Here is an 18,557-nt window from a genome sequence, read left to right as displayed (position 1 = left end):
AAGGCACCAACTTATGTGCTAGTTGTGACACACTCAATGACCAAATTTTACTATTCACCACACATGAATCAGTCATTTTTATTTTTATTAAAATGAATCACGTATTTTTGATCTCTTCATATTATTAATATTATTGATATTATTGATCTACATCTATTGGATGTACTCCCATCTCTATTCGCTATGACTTTATCCATTTACATGCACTAGCAAAATCACGAATTATATTGTTTCTTTGACTTTCCCTCTGCTCGTTTTATTTCACCCATTCATCACTGAGAGTGAGAGTGTGAGACTGAGGCTCTCTCTCTCTCTCTCTCTCTCTCTCTCTCTCTCTGCTCTAGAATCATTCATAATCAATGGCGGCGGTTGTTGTGAGCGGCTTAAGGGTGAGTACGACGTCGGTGAAGGAGACGAAGGCTCTTCTGTGGCGCAAATTGGGAACGGGTGGAACAAGTATAAAGATGAAGGTTCACGCTGATGAATGCATTCCCATACGATTGTCTCCTTCTGGTATTCTTCTTCTTCTTCTTCCCCCGCTCATGTTTTTTCTTTCTCATTTTGGGATGCTTCATTTTTGGGATGGAAACCAAACCATACTATCACACCAAACTTAAATAATTATGTTTCTAGTTAGAAGTAATTGTTAAAATATTAAACAAAATGAAATAGAGGTTTAAAAATGTTAATTTAAATTAATTTAATTAGTATTAGTATTGCAATGTAGTAGTTTTAAATTAATCATATCTTCACAGTTTATTTAAAGATGTGCACCATAGTTTTACACTAACGTTCAATCACATTATGTCATTTAGGATAAACATTTACAAATTTTACACTGACGTGCACGTCCCTTTAATTATGAGGTGGTAAAATGGTGAAAGTTTTTTTTTTGAACTCGTAAAATGGTGAAAGTTAATTGGGTCTTAAATAAAGAATGTAAACAAGATAATTTTTCTAACAGAATCCTTAATACATTTTTAATTATTATTTTATCTTTTATAAAGTCAATGCACTTTTGAAAAATACTTATTTATGATAACGGTTAATCAATCAAATTTACAAGAATATGAGAAAAATAATTGACACGGAACATCTTTGAAATCTAATTGGTTGATAATGTAAAAATCTTTATATTGTCAATGTATCAAAATTAAACTCTTAAATTATTTCACAAAAACAATATTGAAGTGTGTCCTAAACATTATGCTAAAAAGGTTCACAAAAAAAAAACATTATGCTAAAAAGTGTGATGTTATTCAGTATATTAAAGTGATTTGATGAAGATTTTTTGTTTGGAAGTGAATTTCATTAAAAAAACAAGTTAAACATGTATAGAAGCCATTACATCATAGAATTTGATCATAGCAAGTCAGATTCAATATATAAACTTGCAATCTGACACGTACAATCTTTATTAAATGGTTCTATGATGCTAACATATTATCTTTTGTTTAATCATTGTGTTATTTTCATCTTTATTAGTGATATGACAATTCAAAACATAGAAATAAAAAAATTATAAGATACAATATGTAGTGTATGTGAAGTGGTGCATGCTAGATTCTTCGCTGTTGGATTTATTTAATATTTTGTTAATGGGATTATGCTGGATTTCAATTCAATGTGATTATTGGTTGAGAGTTGAGGAAGATTTTGTGTGCAGGAGATTATGAAATTTCATTAAGTACTCATTGTTGCTTTGTTTTTTCCTTTTTGCTGAAAAATATGTGCAGGTGTTCTGAATAAAAGAATGGAACCTTACCCTCATAGGCCTCGCAAGAGCACTGATTGTGATCCACATTTCATGAAGGTTAGTTTGGTTTAACACTGAGTGATGGAAAGTTTGATATACGCATTCTACTCTTGAGATTTCACAATACTAATATGACATCATTGAACTACCTACTATGCCCTTTTGGTTCTTCTACCTTAGCGATTTTGTAATTTTGGCCACTTCACTTTAGTTTTTCACGTTTGGGTTTCTCTAGTTTATTATTTCTTCGATTTTGGTCATACTAGTATAGTGATTCTGCAAATTTGATCTCTGCATTTTTTCTTCTTTACAATTTTGGTCTCCATGTTTAGTGGTTGACCATGATTATGTGTGATGACTGAGATGACACTTATATTATGCAACTAATGGTGAGACCATAATTGTTCTATACAAAGACCACCCTTTTGAAGAGTAATTGTGGCCCTGTTAATTTGATGATAAGTGTCTTTCTAGACACCACACATAAACATGGTTAAATGCCAAATCAGTAAACAAGAACTCTTCAGGAGATTGCAGTCAAATTTATATTGTATGTCTCGTTATGCATCCTGCTTGGAGGTTCCATATAACATTCCTGTGGAAAATATGACAAAACTATTATTTTTGGGGTGGAGTTTCAATTATCATTTTTATTTATTTATAAATTTGTAATTTTCCTTCCATTCTGAGTGCTACCATTACCTCTTGCTGCTATCAATCTTCACCAAATGGAATAGGACTGGACTACTCCAAATCATGGTCCAATACAGAGCGTAAGAAGGGGTCAAAGTATTTCTGGGAAGTCAAATCTGTCTGTTAAGGCAAGGAAATCTAATGGTGAAATTGATCCATTCCCTGTGAGTTTGCATAATCCTTCATTTTTTGTTTTAACTCTGTGAATATTTTTATTTCCTTATATTCTTGAAATAAGATCCTCTATGCTCAGTAGACTTATATTCTAGTACGCAGTTCATAGGAATAGGATGGTTGCATATCCTACAGTGGTTGTCCTATAGTTTTAAATTAGATTGTTGATTATTGTCTCTATTGAATTGCAGCGTTGCGTTGTTCTTGACATTGAAGGAACTACTACTCCCATATCGTTTGTTTCAGAGATTCTTTTCCCGTATGCCCGTGATAATGTTGGGAGGCATCTATCTGCAATATATGATACCCCTGAGACTAAGGATGATATCAGGTTGCTCCGCTCCCAAGTAAGAGTTTTTTAGTTCTGTATGGTTAAGGATTTTATATTCTGGTTTCGTCATTGAATAGATAGCAGTGTGGATATGGCTTATTGACACTGATATGTTTGAAATGAGAGTGGAATTGTGACTTTGTACTACACTGTCCTTGATTATTAAAAACAATTATGACTATTTTGGTTGTCATGTTTATATCATTCAATTGTTGTTCAGTTCAGATGAAGTCAAATAAAATTGGACTGTCACAGGGGAAAAGAGATAAACAAGAATCTAAAGGCATGCTTTGTTTGAGAAAACAGTTTACTGTTTCCATTTATGATTTTCACTAAGAATTACAAATTTTTCTTATATTCACTTACAACTTTTGACTATTTTCTATATAAATCTCTGGAAATAAGAAATAAAATGAAAACAAGGTAGCATTTTTGTACTTACTAGTAAAAGCAGAAAATGACAACTAAAAATGTTTTATCAAACCAAACTAACCATAAGAGTGCATTTGGTTTGATTTTATTTTGAGTTGATATGTTTTCACTAAAAATTATAAAATTATCACATTGTTTTCACATATCTCACGTTTTCACCCACTTAATTGAAGATCTGGAGATTCCATGTATATGTTGCTTTCAGAGAATTAGGACCATTGACTTGTCTTCCATTGTGATAACAGGTTGAAAATGACCTTGAGCAAGGGATTTCAGGTGCTGTGCCTATACCCCCAGATGATGCTGGTAAAGAGAAAGTAATTGATTCTCTAGTTGCTAATGTTGATGCTATGATTAAAGCTGATAGAAAAATCACTGCCTTAAAAGAGTTGCAGGTAGTTAAACTCTATGTTGCCTTATCCTTCTCTTCTCTCTGTTGAATTCATATTTGTGACATTGCTTGTGTTTAGCTATGCAGGGCCATATATGGCGAACAGGTTTTGAGAATAATGAATTGGAGGGAATAGTTTTTGATGATGTACCAGAAGCTCTAGAAAAATGGCATGCCTTGGGAACAAAGGTTGTTTTTGCTGATTCTTAGCTCTATAGCTCTACTTAAGTTTCTAAATGATTGTTGCTAACTTGCTAGTCATTTTCATGCATTTTGACTCTAGGCATGTTTAAGACTTAACCAAGATTCCAATGTTTGGTTCAAGTTATTATAGAGTGTCCTGCTCAGTAGATCCGACTTGCTTCTTGGGCTGTGCTTGTGAGTTGAACTCTAAGCTTTAGTTGATGGAATGGCAGGGGTCACCAGCAAGTGACTCCGACACTCTAGTCAATTTATGATCGAGCAGAGTAAGGGTGAATAGAAAATGTGTATACCTGATTTGTGTCAGTGACCCCCTAATTTATGAGCATGTCTATTAGTGTTTGTTATCTTCCTTATCTGGAGGGTTCTGAGATATCAGGAAGAACTCTCATAGGGGATATTGGGCTGAGCGGTTCGGGCTCAAACATCGGCCCGTAAAATGTAGGATGACCATAGGTTGAAATGCCCTCTGTTAACTAAGTGCAGAAGGTGTGTGCCTGTATGGGCATATGATTCCTTTCCAAACCAAACCCATGAGAATTTGACTCTTCCATTTTTTCATTTCCAGCTGTATCCTTTCCTTTTCACTGCACTCCAATCATGTATTTATGTCCACTCCTCTTTCCTTTAGTTTGAGCTAGATGCCTCCGGTGGGCCCCTGGGTTTTGGCAGGACTTCCTTCAAGTGAAGCTGAGTTCCTTTCTATCACTTCCTTAACACTGATCTTCTTTATCCTATGATTCCTATCATAGACTCTGTTTGGATGTGGATGGATCAAAGAGCACTTATTGGAGCTTATTCAGTGTTTTTGTCTAGTAGAAAAGATCCAATAAGTACGCTCTAGTCCGTATCCAAACGGGATGATAGGACCATTCTTTTCTCTTCCTTTCACAACTTTGACATACCCTCTTTAAAGTTACCATGGAAAAGAACAAAGAATTGGGTGGAATAGCAGTCACATTTTTTGACAGAAAATTGCAAGAAATGCGGCTGATATGGTAAAGGTTGTTATTTGACAGAAATCATGGGTGGTTGTGGGTCTGTAGGTGACAACTACTGCTTCTTGCGTTTCTAATCGTACCTTTTAGTATATTCCTTATCATTTATATTGCTTCAAATAGCAGCTTAGTCAGTGGAATATTTATTTTGTTTCAGTAAACTTGCTTTGGAGCGTAGTCTGTTGTCCATCAAAATCTTAACCAAACAAGCTTATTACTCTTAATGTCTCCACTACTCTTTCTGCTTATAGAGCACTTTTAAAAGTCAGAAGTTTAAATGACCAAAGTTTATATGCAAGATGCGTATGTATATTAAATATCTGTGTACCAAAATGCCCCCTCTATGTTTTCTTTCTCAAGTGCATTTGTCAAAGAAATATTCAACCCACTTTCAGACAGAGTTTGCTGAGGGCAAGACAATTTCTGAGGCCAAACGTTTTATATGCATTCTTCATTATTTAGCAAGCATATTTTCTTGCATTCCAATTCCTATTTCTGATCTATGCAACAGGTATACATATATTCTAGTGGTAGCAGGTTGGCGCAAAGGCTTATATTTGGAAAAACAAACTATGGGGACCTCAGGAAATATTTATCTGGCTTTTTTGATACCGCAGTGGGGTAATATCCATTTTGATGTTTCCCTTTGATGATTCCTTCCTAAAGATACACACCTATGTTCATGCAGAAGAATTCTCTTGCAGGAACAAAAGAGAGACACGAAGTTACGTTGAAATTTCTCAGTCACTTGGTGTTGATAAGTCGTCAGATATTTTATTCGTCACTGATGTGTTTCAAGAAGCTACAGCTGCTAAGGCAGCAGGTATGAACATTTTTCTTAAATCTCAACCTATCATCTTATTTACGAGTTAAATTTGATCCAACATCTGTAAAATTTGTTACATTTTATCAATGTAACATACGAGTATGATATGATTATAGTAAATTTGATTCACCGATGGGTCTGATAGAGGAGTTTATATAGCCTTCCCTTGAATCCCAGTTATATGACCTGATGTGAAACTGCTTATAATGTCTTGTGCACATGGATTTGTTGACAATTGTTCATGTTTCAGGTTTAGAGGTGATAATTTCTATTCGACCAGGAAATGGGCCCCTCCCTGAAAATCATGGGTTCAAGACAATAAAATCCTTCTTGGAGATCTAAGAACAACTGCACTCATCTGGGATGACATTAAATATGTTCTGTTATCTAAGGCAGCTGATATTATGTACTACTCCCTCCAACTCAATTTTCACTCTTTTGAAGTAGCAATTTCCTAGTAGAATGCCTTCTATTTCATTATTTTCGGGTTTTTGAAAATCTGGTAGTGTATTTTTAACATATCGGGATTCAAAACCCAGAAGGGTTTTTTTTACATACCGGGATTTAAGACCGGTAGTGTTATTTTGAGATATCAAGTTATCGAAAACATGGTAATGTATTTTTAAGTTATCAGATTTTCGAAAACTTGATAGTGTAGATTCAAAACCCAATAGCATTTATTTCTCATAATCAAACTATATACAACTAAGCAACAATTACATTTGGAGATCAAGTATAAAACAAATTCATTTACCAACATGGCAACACATGTATAATAATTTAACAAAGGTTGCAACGGCAGTAAGACTAATGAAATCCTTTAAAGGGTAATCTCTGCATCTTTCCCTATCCCTGCGGCTTTGGTAGAATGAATTGAGATATAGCACAAATAACAAGGTTGGCTGGGTTAAAAACAGTGCCAAAATTTACTTAACAGTAATATACAAAGTTGTAAAGGTGCACTCATGCAACCGGGATTTAAAATCTGAAAGCAAGGTTGTCAAACTCTATAGTTGACTCTTAGAATCTTACGAGTTTACGATTCTAGGTCTTCAAAACGAGTCAACTCGCATACAAACTCTAAAATTCCTAAAATCGTGCAAACTCATGCTAACTCAGTAAACTCGCATAGACTCGCGATTCTACACTGAGTCTACGAGTCACGGAGAAAGTGAATTTTGCACTCAATCCCCAAATTAAAATGGGTAATGTTGGGTTTTTACGAAAAAAATTCAACAGAGACTATGAGAAAGATAAGGGTTAAAAAGATAGGGTTTTTCATTCCAATCCAACATTCTCATTCACCTTCGAGCCCTAGGAGAAGAGGAAATATCGCCTTTAAGACTTTATTATGAATTATGCATTCTTGGTAATTTGTTTGTTTATGTATTTTTTTTGTTGAAATTTGCTTCCAAATGTGAATCTAGTTTCCAGACCTAAAAGAAAAACTCACCACTACTCTTGTATTAGTTATTCATGATCCTAATAAAGATTTTGAAGTATATTGTGCTTCTAAACTAGGATTAGGATGTGTATTAATGCAACAAGGTAGGCTAGTAGCCTCTGCTTCTCGGCAATTAAGACCACATGAGGAAAATTATCCAACACATGATATTGAATTAGCCGCAGTGTTTTTTTGCCTTAAAAATTTGGAGACATTATTTATATGCTGCTAGGTTTGAGGTGTATAGTGATCATAAGAGTCTGAAATATTTATTTGACCAAAAGGAATTGAACATGAGACAACAGAGATGGGTGGAATTTTTAAAGAATTGTGATTTTGAGTTACAGTACCATTTTGGGAAGGCCAATGTAGTAGCCGATGCTTTGAGTAGAAAATCTCTCCACATGTTAGCTATGATGATTAAAGAAATGGAGTTAATAGAAAAATTTAGAGACCTTAACTTAGCACTAACTCTTGGCCCAAGAAGTGTTAAGTTCAGCACATTAAGAGTTTCTAATGAATTTTTATATCAAATTAGGAAAGCTCAATTTGAGGATCAAGACCTACAGAGTAAAAGAGAGAGATCTATTTTAGAAAATGATCCAAATTTTAAGGAAGGAGTAGATGAAATCTTGAGATTTAAGAATCAGATCGGTCTTCCAAATAATAAGGAAATTAGGAAAATGATTTTAGACGAAGCACATAAGAGTAGAAGTATTCACCCGTACCACCAAGATGTACTAGGATTTGAAGAAAATGTTTTGGTGGCTGAGGATGAAGAGAGAGATAATAGAATATGTAACTTATAATGTTGTCATGAACTTTGTTACCGGGTTACCAAGAACTTCTTTAGGGCATGATGCAATATGGGTAGTTGTGGATCGATTAACCAAATCTGCTCATTTTCTAGCCATAAATATTAAAAGTTCTTTGGAAAAATAAACCAAAATTTATATAAAAGAGATTGTTAGGCTACATGGTGTACCCCTTCACATCATTTCCGATAGAGATCCTAGGCTTACTTCTAGATTCTGGAATTGTTTGCATAAAACCCTAGGGACTCAACTTAAATTTAGCTCTGCACACCCACAAACAGATGGTCAATCAGAAAGAACTATCAAAACCTTGGAAGATCTACTAAGAGCTTGTTTTCTTGAAAACAAAGGAAGTTTTTTGCATACCACCCACCATTTACCTCTGATAGAGATTACTTATAATGATAGTTATCATTCTAGTATAGGCATAGTCCCATATGAAGCATTGTATGAGAGAAAGCGTCGAACAGATTTATGTTGGTTCGAAAGTGGAGAACGTTTAATTCTTGGACCAGAAGTGATACAAAGAATGACTGACCAGATTGAAATGATTCGAGAAAATATGAAAGCCTCACAAGATCGACATAAGAGTTATTGTGACAAAAGGAGAAGATTTCTTGAATTCTAGGAAGGTGATCATGTATTCTTGAAAGTTACACCAAGGACTGGGGTTGGCAGAGCTATAAAATAGCAAAAACTCACACCTCGGTATATTGGCCCTTATCAAATTATGATAAAAATCGGGTCAGTTGCTTACCAACTCGCTATGCATCCTTATTCTCCAATCAATCTGCATAATATTTTGGCTTAATACATCAGAAGGCCCCTGAATTTGTAAAGGGAATCAGTTCTAGGGCCTGGAAAATTTTCGCATCAAATTGGGTCCCAAAGAATTTTTTTTAATTCAATTAAGGCCAAATGCGTGTCAAACCTCAATTTTGTCATAGTCATCAATTACACGTGGCTTTTATAATTATTTTTTAATTAAAAAATTATAGTACTTTATTTTTTTAAGGCTTAAATACTCTTTTGGTCCTTGAAATTGTAAAGGGAATCAAATCTAATCCCTGTAAAATTTTCGCATCAAATTGGGTCCTTAAAATTATTTTTTTAATCTAATTAAGTCATTTTGCTCAATTTTGACTAGTCAACGGTCCAGTGGAAAGCCTAGTCAGCTAAGGATGGCCACATGCACTTTTTTCACATCAATTTTAGTCTCTTAAAAAATATTTTAATCAATTTTAGTCCTTGTTCTTCCACCTTCCTCTTCCACCTTCTTCCTCTTCCTCCATAACTCAAATCCTTAAACCTAGAAATTCAAAACCCTAAAAAAAACTATATGTTTATCACATTCACCTTTTCTTCCTTTTGAATTTATGTGATTTGAGTTATGGAGTAAGAGGAAGAAGGTGAAAGTGGAAGAACATGAAGGTGGAAGAACATAAACTAAAATTGATTAAAATACTTTTCAAGGGATTAAAATTGATGTGAAAAAATTTACGTGGCCGTCCTTAGCTGACTAGGCTTGCCACTGGACTGTTGACCGATCAAAATTGAGCAAAAGGAGTTAATTAGATTAAAAAAACAATTTTAGGGACCCAATTTGATGCGAAAATTTTACAAGGACCAGATTTGATTCCCTTTGCAATTTCAAGGACCAAAAGATTATTTAAGCCTTTTTTTAATTCCAACTCATTTATTTGAGCAGAAAAAAATAAAAAACTTAATAAAATTCCTAATCTAATAACCCTTAACTAAATAATAACCTAATCTAATAATAACAAATTCCTAATCTAGCTAATAATAACAATTCAGCCCCAAATTGAACCCTCCTAAGTGATCTTCAGCCCCAATTTCAACCACAGCAGGTAAAAGACAGCTTCATAGCCACAACAAGATGTGCAATTACCAGTGCAGAGAAGCACTATCATTTGTAGAGAAGCTAGTACAATGGAAGAAGATAGAACCACCATCAAAGAAATTAAAACCACAAAAATCCATTCCCTTCAAACCCAAGCCTTCAATCACAACCATTGCATAGCTAACTGGACCCAGAACCTCAAGCTCCTAAATCAAAACAACACCCACTTCCCTTATCACTGAATCTTCAAGCAAACAAATCTCCCTAAATCAAAACCAGAAAGAGACAAAGAAGAAAGAAACCGCTTCTCAATCACCACAAAGCCAACCATGTTCCAATCAAACCCAAGCTAACCTGACCTTCCCTTCTGCCGTCCTCCTCTTCCACGCGTCGTCGCTCTTCACCGTTGCAACCACCGCACTACCGTGAGCCTTGCCATCTCGCCGCGCCGTCGAGACCTCCTTCGCACCACCATCTTCAAATCGTGGATCTCTTCAAGATCTCAGTTTTTCTTCCCAGACTCCGTCGATTCGTCAGCTACTGTGGCCTCCATCGCCGGCCATTGTGCGGAAGCTTTCTTCCTTCTCTCCTTCTCGTCGGGGACCAGTTAGAAGGTGGCGGCTGGTTGGAAGAAGATAGTGAAGAGAGGAAGGAGGAGAGGGTTTGATTAGGTTTTCAAATTAGGTTAGATTTTTTCAGGTTAGATTAAGTGTTTTTTTAATGACTTGGAATTAATAATAAAGGAATAATAATTATTGGTTTCTAAAAATAATTATAAAAGCCACGCGGAAATGCCATGTCTGTTAAAATTTAGACACATCAGCATCAGACACGCATTTGGCCTTAATTGAATTAAAAAAAAATTCTTAGGGACCCAATTTGATGCAAAAATTTTCCAGGTCCTGGAACTGATTCCCTTTACAAATTCAGGGGTCTTCTGATGTATTAAGCCTAATATTTTTCATGTATCACAACTACAAAAATACGTCCCAAATCCATCTCATGTGATAGAACTCGATGCAATACAATTAAATTATAACTTAACTTATAATACATTCCATGATGAAATCCTAGCCCTCCAAGTGTGCTAGATGAAGATTAAATCATAGTCATCCAGGGACCTCAACTATAAATAGGTCCCTCCCTCTTCACTTCTCCACAACACACACTTCACTTCACCTTCCTTCACCAAACTTGGGATTTGGATCCTCTCCATCCCCAAACTAGAAAACACACCTTCACTTGTGTTCTTAATAAAAATAAATAATCTAAGTTAAGTAATTCACTTGTAGTGAAGCATAAGGGAGATGAGGCTCCAAGAAAGCACACTCTAATTTTAAAACTCAGAATCTACTTACTAACAGAATTTTTTCCGTAAAATTGATTGTCTTCATAATCAATTATCGAAGGGTTTCTGAATCTTCATAATCAATTATGTATGGATTTCCAGTAGTTACAAGGTCTTTTCACAAACCTCACCTAATTAGCTGCTATCTTTGTCAAAAAGGTGGTGTCAGATACCCGGAACTAGAACATGTTTGAAGTTGCATAAAAACTTGAAAAATAAAAGATCTTGGCGGTTTATTGTTCAATGCACCAGCAGTTGGGTCCAACCTAGTTGTACCTATATGACAAAACAAAGTCTAAAAAGGAGAAGAAAAGAAAAAGGGTAGTCTTCACATTTTCTCTGCTTTTGTTATTATTTACATAGGGTTTCTTTTCGGCCTCACTTTCTCTTAGCATGATTATGGTAACAAAAGTCCCACTTTCCCTATCTTATCTCTTCTTTCTTCCCATTCTGTCCCACCCTGCAAGTGCATTGTTTCCCATCCAGTGTAAGAAAATTTGAATAAACAACACAAGAACAAAGATGGGAAAAAACAAGAAAGAAAGAGATAAAAAATGTTCTAAGCTGCTTTAACTTTATAAATTATAATTTTTTTGGTAACTTATTTTACAGAATTGTAAATACAAATATTATTATGGATCTGGCCCTAGCATGCTTGTGCAGTAGTGGCAGGGGCAAAGACATTCTGCATATATCTTTACTAACTTATATGGTGAAAACCTTTGAACATGATGACATTGCGATTTCAATTGCGGTCTTGGAGATAACAATAATTCAAAAAGAAAAAGTTCAATTGTTTTTGACTTTTTTTCCTTTTAGTTTCACAGTCGTTCTTCCAATTCCATAGTAGTTTTCTTTTTGACTGCTTTGAAAGTTTTGTCCATAGTAAGAACTTTCGTCCATGTCCCCCATCTTTAAGGAAAGGGCTTTTTTTTTTTTTTTTCTGAATGGCGTGAAAAAAATTATTAATTGGAGAAAGGGGGTGAAAAAAAATAAAATTAGTTGTCTGGGGTAGTTTCTGACATGACCTTTATAGCATTCGTGAGATTCCTTACGAATGCTAATAAGACAAAGAACTTTTCCAGAACTGAATGACATGAGTCAGAATGAATAGTAGCCATTCGCAAGCATTCCTACGAATGCTAATAAGACAAGGAGACAAGGCTGACATGAATGGCACATGCAGACAAGGGACAACCAATGACAGGCATTCGCGAGTCTTCCTACGAATGCTGTGTCGGTCAAGGAGACAAGGCTGACATGAATGGCACATGCAGACAAGGGACAACCAATGACAGGCATTCGCGAGTCTGCCTACGAATGCTGTGTCGGTCAAATACATGCATTCAAATGCTTTATTGCGAATGCATTAAAAATATAATTTTTTCCGAATCCCAGTTATAAAACCAAGCTCTCTGAATCAGATTTCTTCCCAACGCCATTTGCAAATTTTCTCCAAAACTTCATACGTTCTAATAGCTGAAAAATCACCAAAGATGGATAGGGTCATTGCTTTTGTGTTTTCTAGAGGTAGAGTTTTCAATGGCAATCAAGGTGTCATTTTTGAAGGTCAAACAAGGTCCATGCATCTCAAATGCAACATCACATTCGACCGCTTAAAGAGTAAAATCCATGAGAGGTTGAAGCTCCATAGAAACCAAGTAATTTCTAGAGTCATTTACAGATTTATGACTAACTAAAATCCGATCTTTTTTTCACCTCTTGAGCTAGTTGATAATCAAGATGTGAGTGTCATGATGGATGGATTTCGTCAGCAGTCTTTCATGACAACGCTAGAGTTATACGTTGATATTGCTGAAGCTGGAAGTTCATCAATACCGGCCTCAACCAATACGATAAGTGCGCAGCAGGCATTCGCTCATGAAGCCGGTGGTAGCCGTGGCGTTGAGGAGGTTGTTCATTTGGGTGATGACACTGATAATGTGGATGGTGAGGAGATTGTATCTTCAGATGATCATGATGAAGATGAAAGATTGGGTGACAGAGGTGACTCGTCCGACTCGGACGAGGGTGGCTTTGACGGCAATCTCGGACCTCCTATTGGATTACCGACGCCGGTGAATGTTTCTCCCGAAACGCATGGTATGTATAGTCACTTTAACTCTTTAGGTGTTTTATTTATCCATATATCGTGTCTTGTATAAATCTTCTTTGTTACAGGCGTCCCAGCCCCATTTTGGAATGAGTCTCCACACTATTCATATATTAACTGGGAACACCCCGATGAAGAGACAGATTTCTATACTAGCGGGGATGATCAGACATCGTGGCAGCTAGGTGATGAATTATATATAAACCAGTGTTTTGAGACCAAGAAAGATGTCCAGATGGCCCTCAAGCATTATTGTTTTAAGCTAAATATAACTTATATTGTGGCTGAATCCAAACCCACATACTTTGTGGCAAGATGTCCGAATGGGTGCTCTTGGAAGTTGAGGGCCATGTGTTCTAAAAAAACTGGAATGTGGACGGTAACTAGGTGGGGCGGTCAGCATACATGCATCAATACGATAGCGTCGCAGGACTATAAGAAGATGACATCCGACTTTATCTGTTCATTCATTCTTGGTACAATATTTTCTCATGATTATTATTTTGTTACCCTTAAAAATACTTAGTAATTTATGATTTTCTTCTAATGCTGCAGAGATGATACGTACCCATCCTACTGTACGTGTTTCTCTTATTCAAGAGAGGATCACTGGTGTGCTCAAGTATAAAGTATCATACTTTAAAGCCTGGAAAGCGAAGCAGAGAGCGGTTGCACAGATCTTTGGTGACTGGGAAGAGTCATATGACTTGCTCCCTAGATGGCTGAATTATATGCTTCGGTTTTCCCCTGGGTCCTATTACGCAATATCCACAAGTGACATTATCGACTGTAATGGTAATGTAGTTGTCGGTTCAAAGACATTTAAACGTGTGTTTTGGACCTTCAAACAATGTTGTGATGCTTTCGAGTACTGCAAGCCTGTGATACAGATTGATGGGACATGGCTCTACGGCAAGTATAGTGGAACTTTACTCATCGCAACAACACAGGACGGGAACAACAATGTTTTGCCAATTGCATTTGCAATTGTCGAGGGGGAAAATCTGAGCTCATGGTCATGGTTTCTACGCTTGATACGTATGAAGGTCACCCAAAAACAGGGTATATGTTTGATATCTGACAGACACGCTGGCATCAAGGCGGCAGTACGCAATCCCGCTAACGGGTGGCAACCACCAAACGCTTATCATGTTTACTGCATCCGCCACATTGCCAGCAATTTTAATCGTACGTTCAAGAATCAAAAGCACAAGCTTGACCTGATCAATATGGGTAAGCCACATGCGTATATTCATTTATTCAAACTTGAATTGGTTAAATGTCAAGTTGATTGTATTTGTGTTAATATGTGCAGGTTACGAGCCTTGTCCATATCTTTTTCACAGACAACTCCGCCAGTTTCGAGGAATAAGTCCAGCTATCAGAGATTGGATTGACCGCATCGACAATCAGACATGGAGTCGAGCATGCAATGAGGGTGGGCGTCGATACGGCCATATGACAACAAACTTATCTGAGGCCGTTAACAAAGTGTTGAAGGGTGCAAGAAATATGCCTATAACTGCATTGGTGAAATGCACGTACGAGAGGATGGTGGATTACTTTGTTCAGAGAGGTCAGGCAGCAGCTCGTGAAAAGGCCGCTGGCCACATATTCTGTAAAAAGGTCATTGTAGCCATAGAAAAGAATGTTCTACTTGCAGGTGCTCATATCGTGCGCACATACAGCATCGATAGGACAAGGTTTGAGGTGGAGGAAGGTTTTAACCAGCGAAGGCATCGCAATGGGTATGTATGGTCTCTGCGGTTGGACAATAGAACATGTGAATGTGGGCGCTTTCAAACATTCAAGTATCCATGTGACCACGCAGTCGCTGCCTGTATGCATCAAAGTTTAGACTATTGGAGTTTGGTGGACCCTGTTTATACGCTTCAGAGCATATTGGATGCGTATCAAGGACAGTGGTATCCCATTGGCAATGATCTGAACATGCCACCAAGGGAAGGGGATCGAATTGTTCCAGATCCGTCCACGGCTAGGGCGAAGGGTCGTCCTAGGTCAACTCGAATAAGAAATGAGATGGACTTGACGGAGCCTAAATCGAGTCGAAGATCTGTTTCGCTACAGAGATAGATGTTGTTCTTGTGTGTGAAGGATGTTCTTGTGTTTGAGGGTTGTTTTTATATTTGGGTTGCTTGTGTTTGTTGTGTGTATGTTGATTTTGTGTTTGCCCAAATGATGTGGTGGAAGTACACAACTGTTATGAGGTTGTATTAATTATGATGATCAAGATGAGAAATGAGTTTATGATTAAACTAATGTTTTTCCATTATATTCATTAATTAAAAAAAACAATACAATAGATCAATGATGAGTTCGATGGGATCCTGTTCCGCAATCAGGCCAAGGTGTGTCTCTCGCTACTCGATATGGCCTACCCTCCTGTTCTGCTTGGTTCTCCTGTTGGCTACCTTGGCCATAAGAAAGTCCATGTTGGATGTTGGACTCATTATCTCCTACTCCAAATGCTTGGTTCAAGTCAAACACAAAGCTAGCCTGTGCATTGCTGATCGCATCTGGGTTTACAGCATTCTAGAATGAGGCTCGGGGATTCAACACGTCAGAAGCTCGGGGAATATCCAACACTTCACTTACACCACCGCCTCCCCATCCAGGTGCAGGGCTCCATCCTTGGGGATCAATGTGCTGCATTTTCGGTGTCCTGAACTGGTCATAAATCGAATGAGGCTCCTCTTGAAAATATTGTTGTGACTGTGATTCACCAAATGGCATGTCCGGAATGTATGGCTGTGAGCCAGAATATGGTTGTGACTCCGGCATCTGCATCTGTGGCTCTTGGTAGTGTTGGGAACTACCAGATGACCCTGACTCATTTGCAGGCTGTCTCGACCCACCACCAAAGTGGTACTGTCGGTATGAATCACCATGATGTAGGGGATACAACGAGTACTCGCCCTCTCGAGGTGGTAGAGTACCTCCATGTATAGTCACATCCTGAGCATGCACCTCTTTCCAATACTTGCCCAAACCCTGTGCTTCTGCTCTTCCAACATGTGGTACGTCTTCAATTGTGGGACGTGGTAAGTCTGTATGCATGAGTTCAACTGACGCGGCAGGAACAGTAATCCTGTCCAGATGGTGACATAAAGTAAGGCAACGCGCGGCTTGGCTTTGCATTTCCTCAGGTGTATACATACCGCGACCGACGTCAGAAAGTCCATACCACACATGTTGAATGTTTTCACCCTACATTAGTGAATAGATAAGAAAGTTAGTATTTCAAAATTTACAAACATAGGAACAAAGAGAAGCAAAGGTTATATAACATTACAATTTGCCCTGTTGTCAAACTCTGACGCGTTAGCCAACGAATGGAATGTTGGGCGTACCACTTCATGTAACGGTCGTTAGGGCTAGCTAACGTATTAACCACGGGTTGTTGAACTATCCTTTGGTGTCTTTGCCCCCACATCTGTATAAAGGGCATCATGGCTGTAACCCAATCTTCCTTTTCCTTCCCCGACAAAGTTATGTCATGCAATTTATCAATTTGATATGGTGGGTCAGGTACCCCCTGAAACAGGCCAAACTGTTGCAAGACTCTATCCGGTTGATGCCACTCAACAAAGGTGTAGCATATCATTGGCACAACTGATCTCCACAAGTGCATACTTTGCCAACACCGTTCCGGTAGCGAATTTATAACATGATCTGGGTATGGCCTCCAGACAAACTACACATCCAAATTAGACAAAAAAAATTAAGAACATAAACATAAAATGATTGAGACAAGATATCAAAATAATATAATATTAGCGTAATATAATATTAGCATAACTAACTTACGTCTTCAGCTCTCAGTTCGTCGAGCTTGATCCGCCACAAATCAATTTGATTCGTTTGACGACCAACGTCAACACGATTTGGGTTTCTTCCCCACCTGAAATAAAATTTAGGGTATATTATTAACGGCTTATTTTGTCGCATTTATGTGAACAAATAAATATAACTTCTTGTAAATTACGTGCATACCTTCCTGCGATGGGGCAGCCGATTTGCAACATCGGTATGATTTCAGGGGCAGTCATTGGAATCCTTTCCCAAGCCCAGATTTGGAGCAAATAAGTACAACCACCGATTTCTTGTCGTTCATAACCGGTTGCATGGCATAACTCATGATAGAGAGTTGCAAGCACAGCCGAACCCCAACTGGAGGCCAGAGCTAAATTCTCTATTAGTAGTAGATATCTTAGAGGCACATGTGATCCCGAGTGGTCGGGTAATAAGAAAGTGTCAATCAAGCGCAAAATGAATGCTCTTGCAGCAAATTCAGCTTCTGCCGGCCCAAGTGCACCTAGGTTTTGAAAATCAAAACACTGGTTTAACCATCTCATGTTTAAACAACTTCCTCTAATAGCACGTCGCGGTGGAGTGACTCCTAGCGCACGAGTAACGAGATCAAACCAGTCACACCATGTCACCCCGGTAACAGGTTGCCCATCAATATTTAATCCCAGCTGAACGGCAACATCTTGAAGAGTGATGGTGCACTCTCCAAACGGCATATGAAAGGTGTGCGTCTCGGGCCGCCAACGCTCCACCAATGCGGATATCAACACTTTGTCTTGTTTGAGAGAACCACATAGAGCGACCTCGTAAAATCCGGCCAATCGAACGTATTGTTCAATTAGTGGAGGGACACCATTCAAAGGAATGTGGGGTAATCTCAGCTTCAAGACTTTCTTACTTGTTTGGTTCCAAACATATCCCGACACATGTTTGTTTTGTTTCACCAACAACATCGGATTTTTTGGACCGAGAGTTAGCACTGCTTCATCCGCCATTTACAAAACCTTCATGAAGTAATAACATGCAACCAAAAATTAGGCATCAAAGAAAGTTTGAGACTCATAAACAAATGATAAACTATAATATTTGAAAGGTTAGAATGAGAGATAGAGTTAGAAATAATTACCAACAATATAGAGACTTTTACACTTGAGAGAGTTTGAGGGTAGGTAGAGCTTGAGAGGTATCAAACTTATCACTTGAGAGTTCAGAAATGAGGCTTGAAAGTTGAGAATTGAGAGAGTTGGAGAGGTGAAGTCGAGCATGCAAACTTCAACATTTCTGGGGGTCTTTTTATAGGGGTTTCAGACCGCCAGAAATGCTGAACATAGCCAACAAGCCAT

The 18,557-nt window shown here is 37.5% G+C and overlaps 2 protein-coding genes across 2 annotated transcripts; one reads left to right on the top strand and one right to left on the bottom strand.

The window, feature by feature from the left end:
• The first annotated feature begins 191 nt into the window (after positions 1–191).
• On the top strand, positions 192–6,265 carry LOC130748728 (probable bifunctional methylthioribulose-1-phosphate dehydratase/enolase-phosphatase E1). The gene is made up of 9 exons (XM_057601972.1): positions 192–513; positions 1,737–1,813; positions 2,494–2,613; positions 2,815–2,970; positions 3,632–3,781; positions 3,865–3,966; positions 5,488–5,597; positions 5,681–5,799; positions 6,053–6,265. The coding sequence occupies exons 1-9, from the start codon at positions 360–362 to the stop codon at positions 6,142–6,144; spliced, it is 1,080 nt and encodes a 359-aa protein (XP_057457955.1). The 5' UTR covers positions 192–359; the 3' UTR covers positions 6,145–6,265.
• Positions 6,266–15,724: 9,459 nt separating this feature from the next.
• LOC130748610 (serine/threonine-protein phosphatase 7 long form homolog) lies at positions 15,725–18,210 on the bottom strand. The gene is made up of 4 exons (XM_057601842.1): positions 17,398–18,210; positions 17,212–17,305; positions 16,697–17,098; positions 15,725–16,611 (listed from the first exon to the last, which is right to left on the bottom strand). Exons 1-4 carry the CDS (start codon positions 18,207–18,209, stop codon positions 15,937–15,939), a joined length of 1,983 nt encoding a protein of 660 aa, XP_057457825.1. The 5' UTR covers position 18,210; the 3' UTR covers positions 15,725–15,936.
• Between the last annotated feature and the right edge of the window lie 347 nt (positions 18,211–18,557).

The sequence above is a fragment of the Lotus japonicus genome, chromosome 3 (genome assembly GCF_012489685.1).
Source record: "Lotus japonicus ecotype B-129 chromosome 3, LjGifu_v1.2".
Classification (NCBI taxonomy): Eukaryota; Viridiplantae; Streptophyta; class Magnoliopsida; order Fabales; family Fabaceae; genus Lotus; species Lotus japonicus.
Note: the sequence above shows the minus strand (reverse complement) of the source record. Positions and strands in the feature narration are given on the sequence as shown.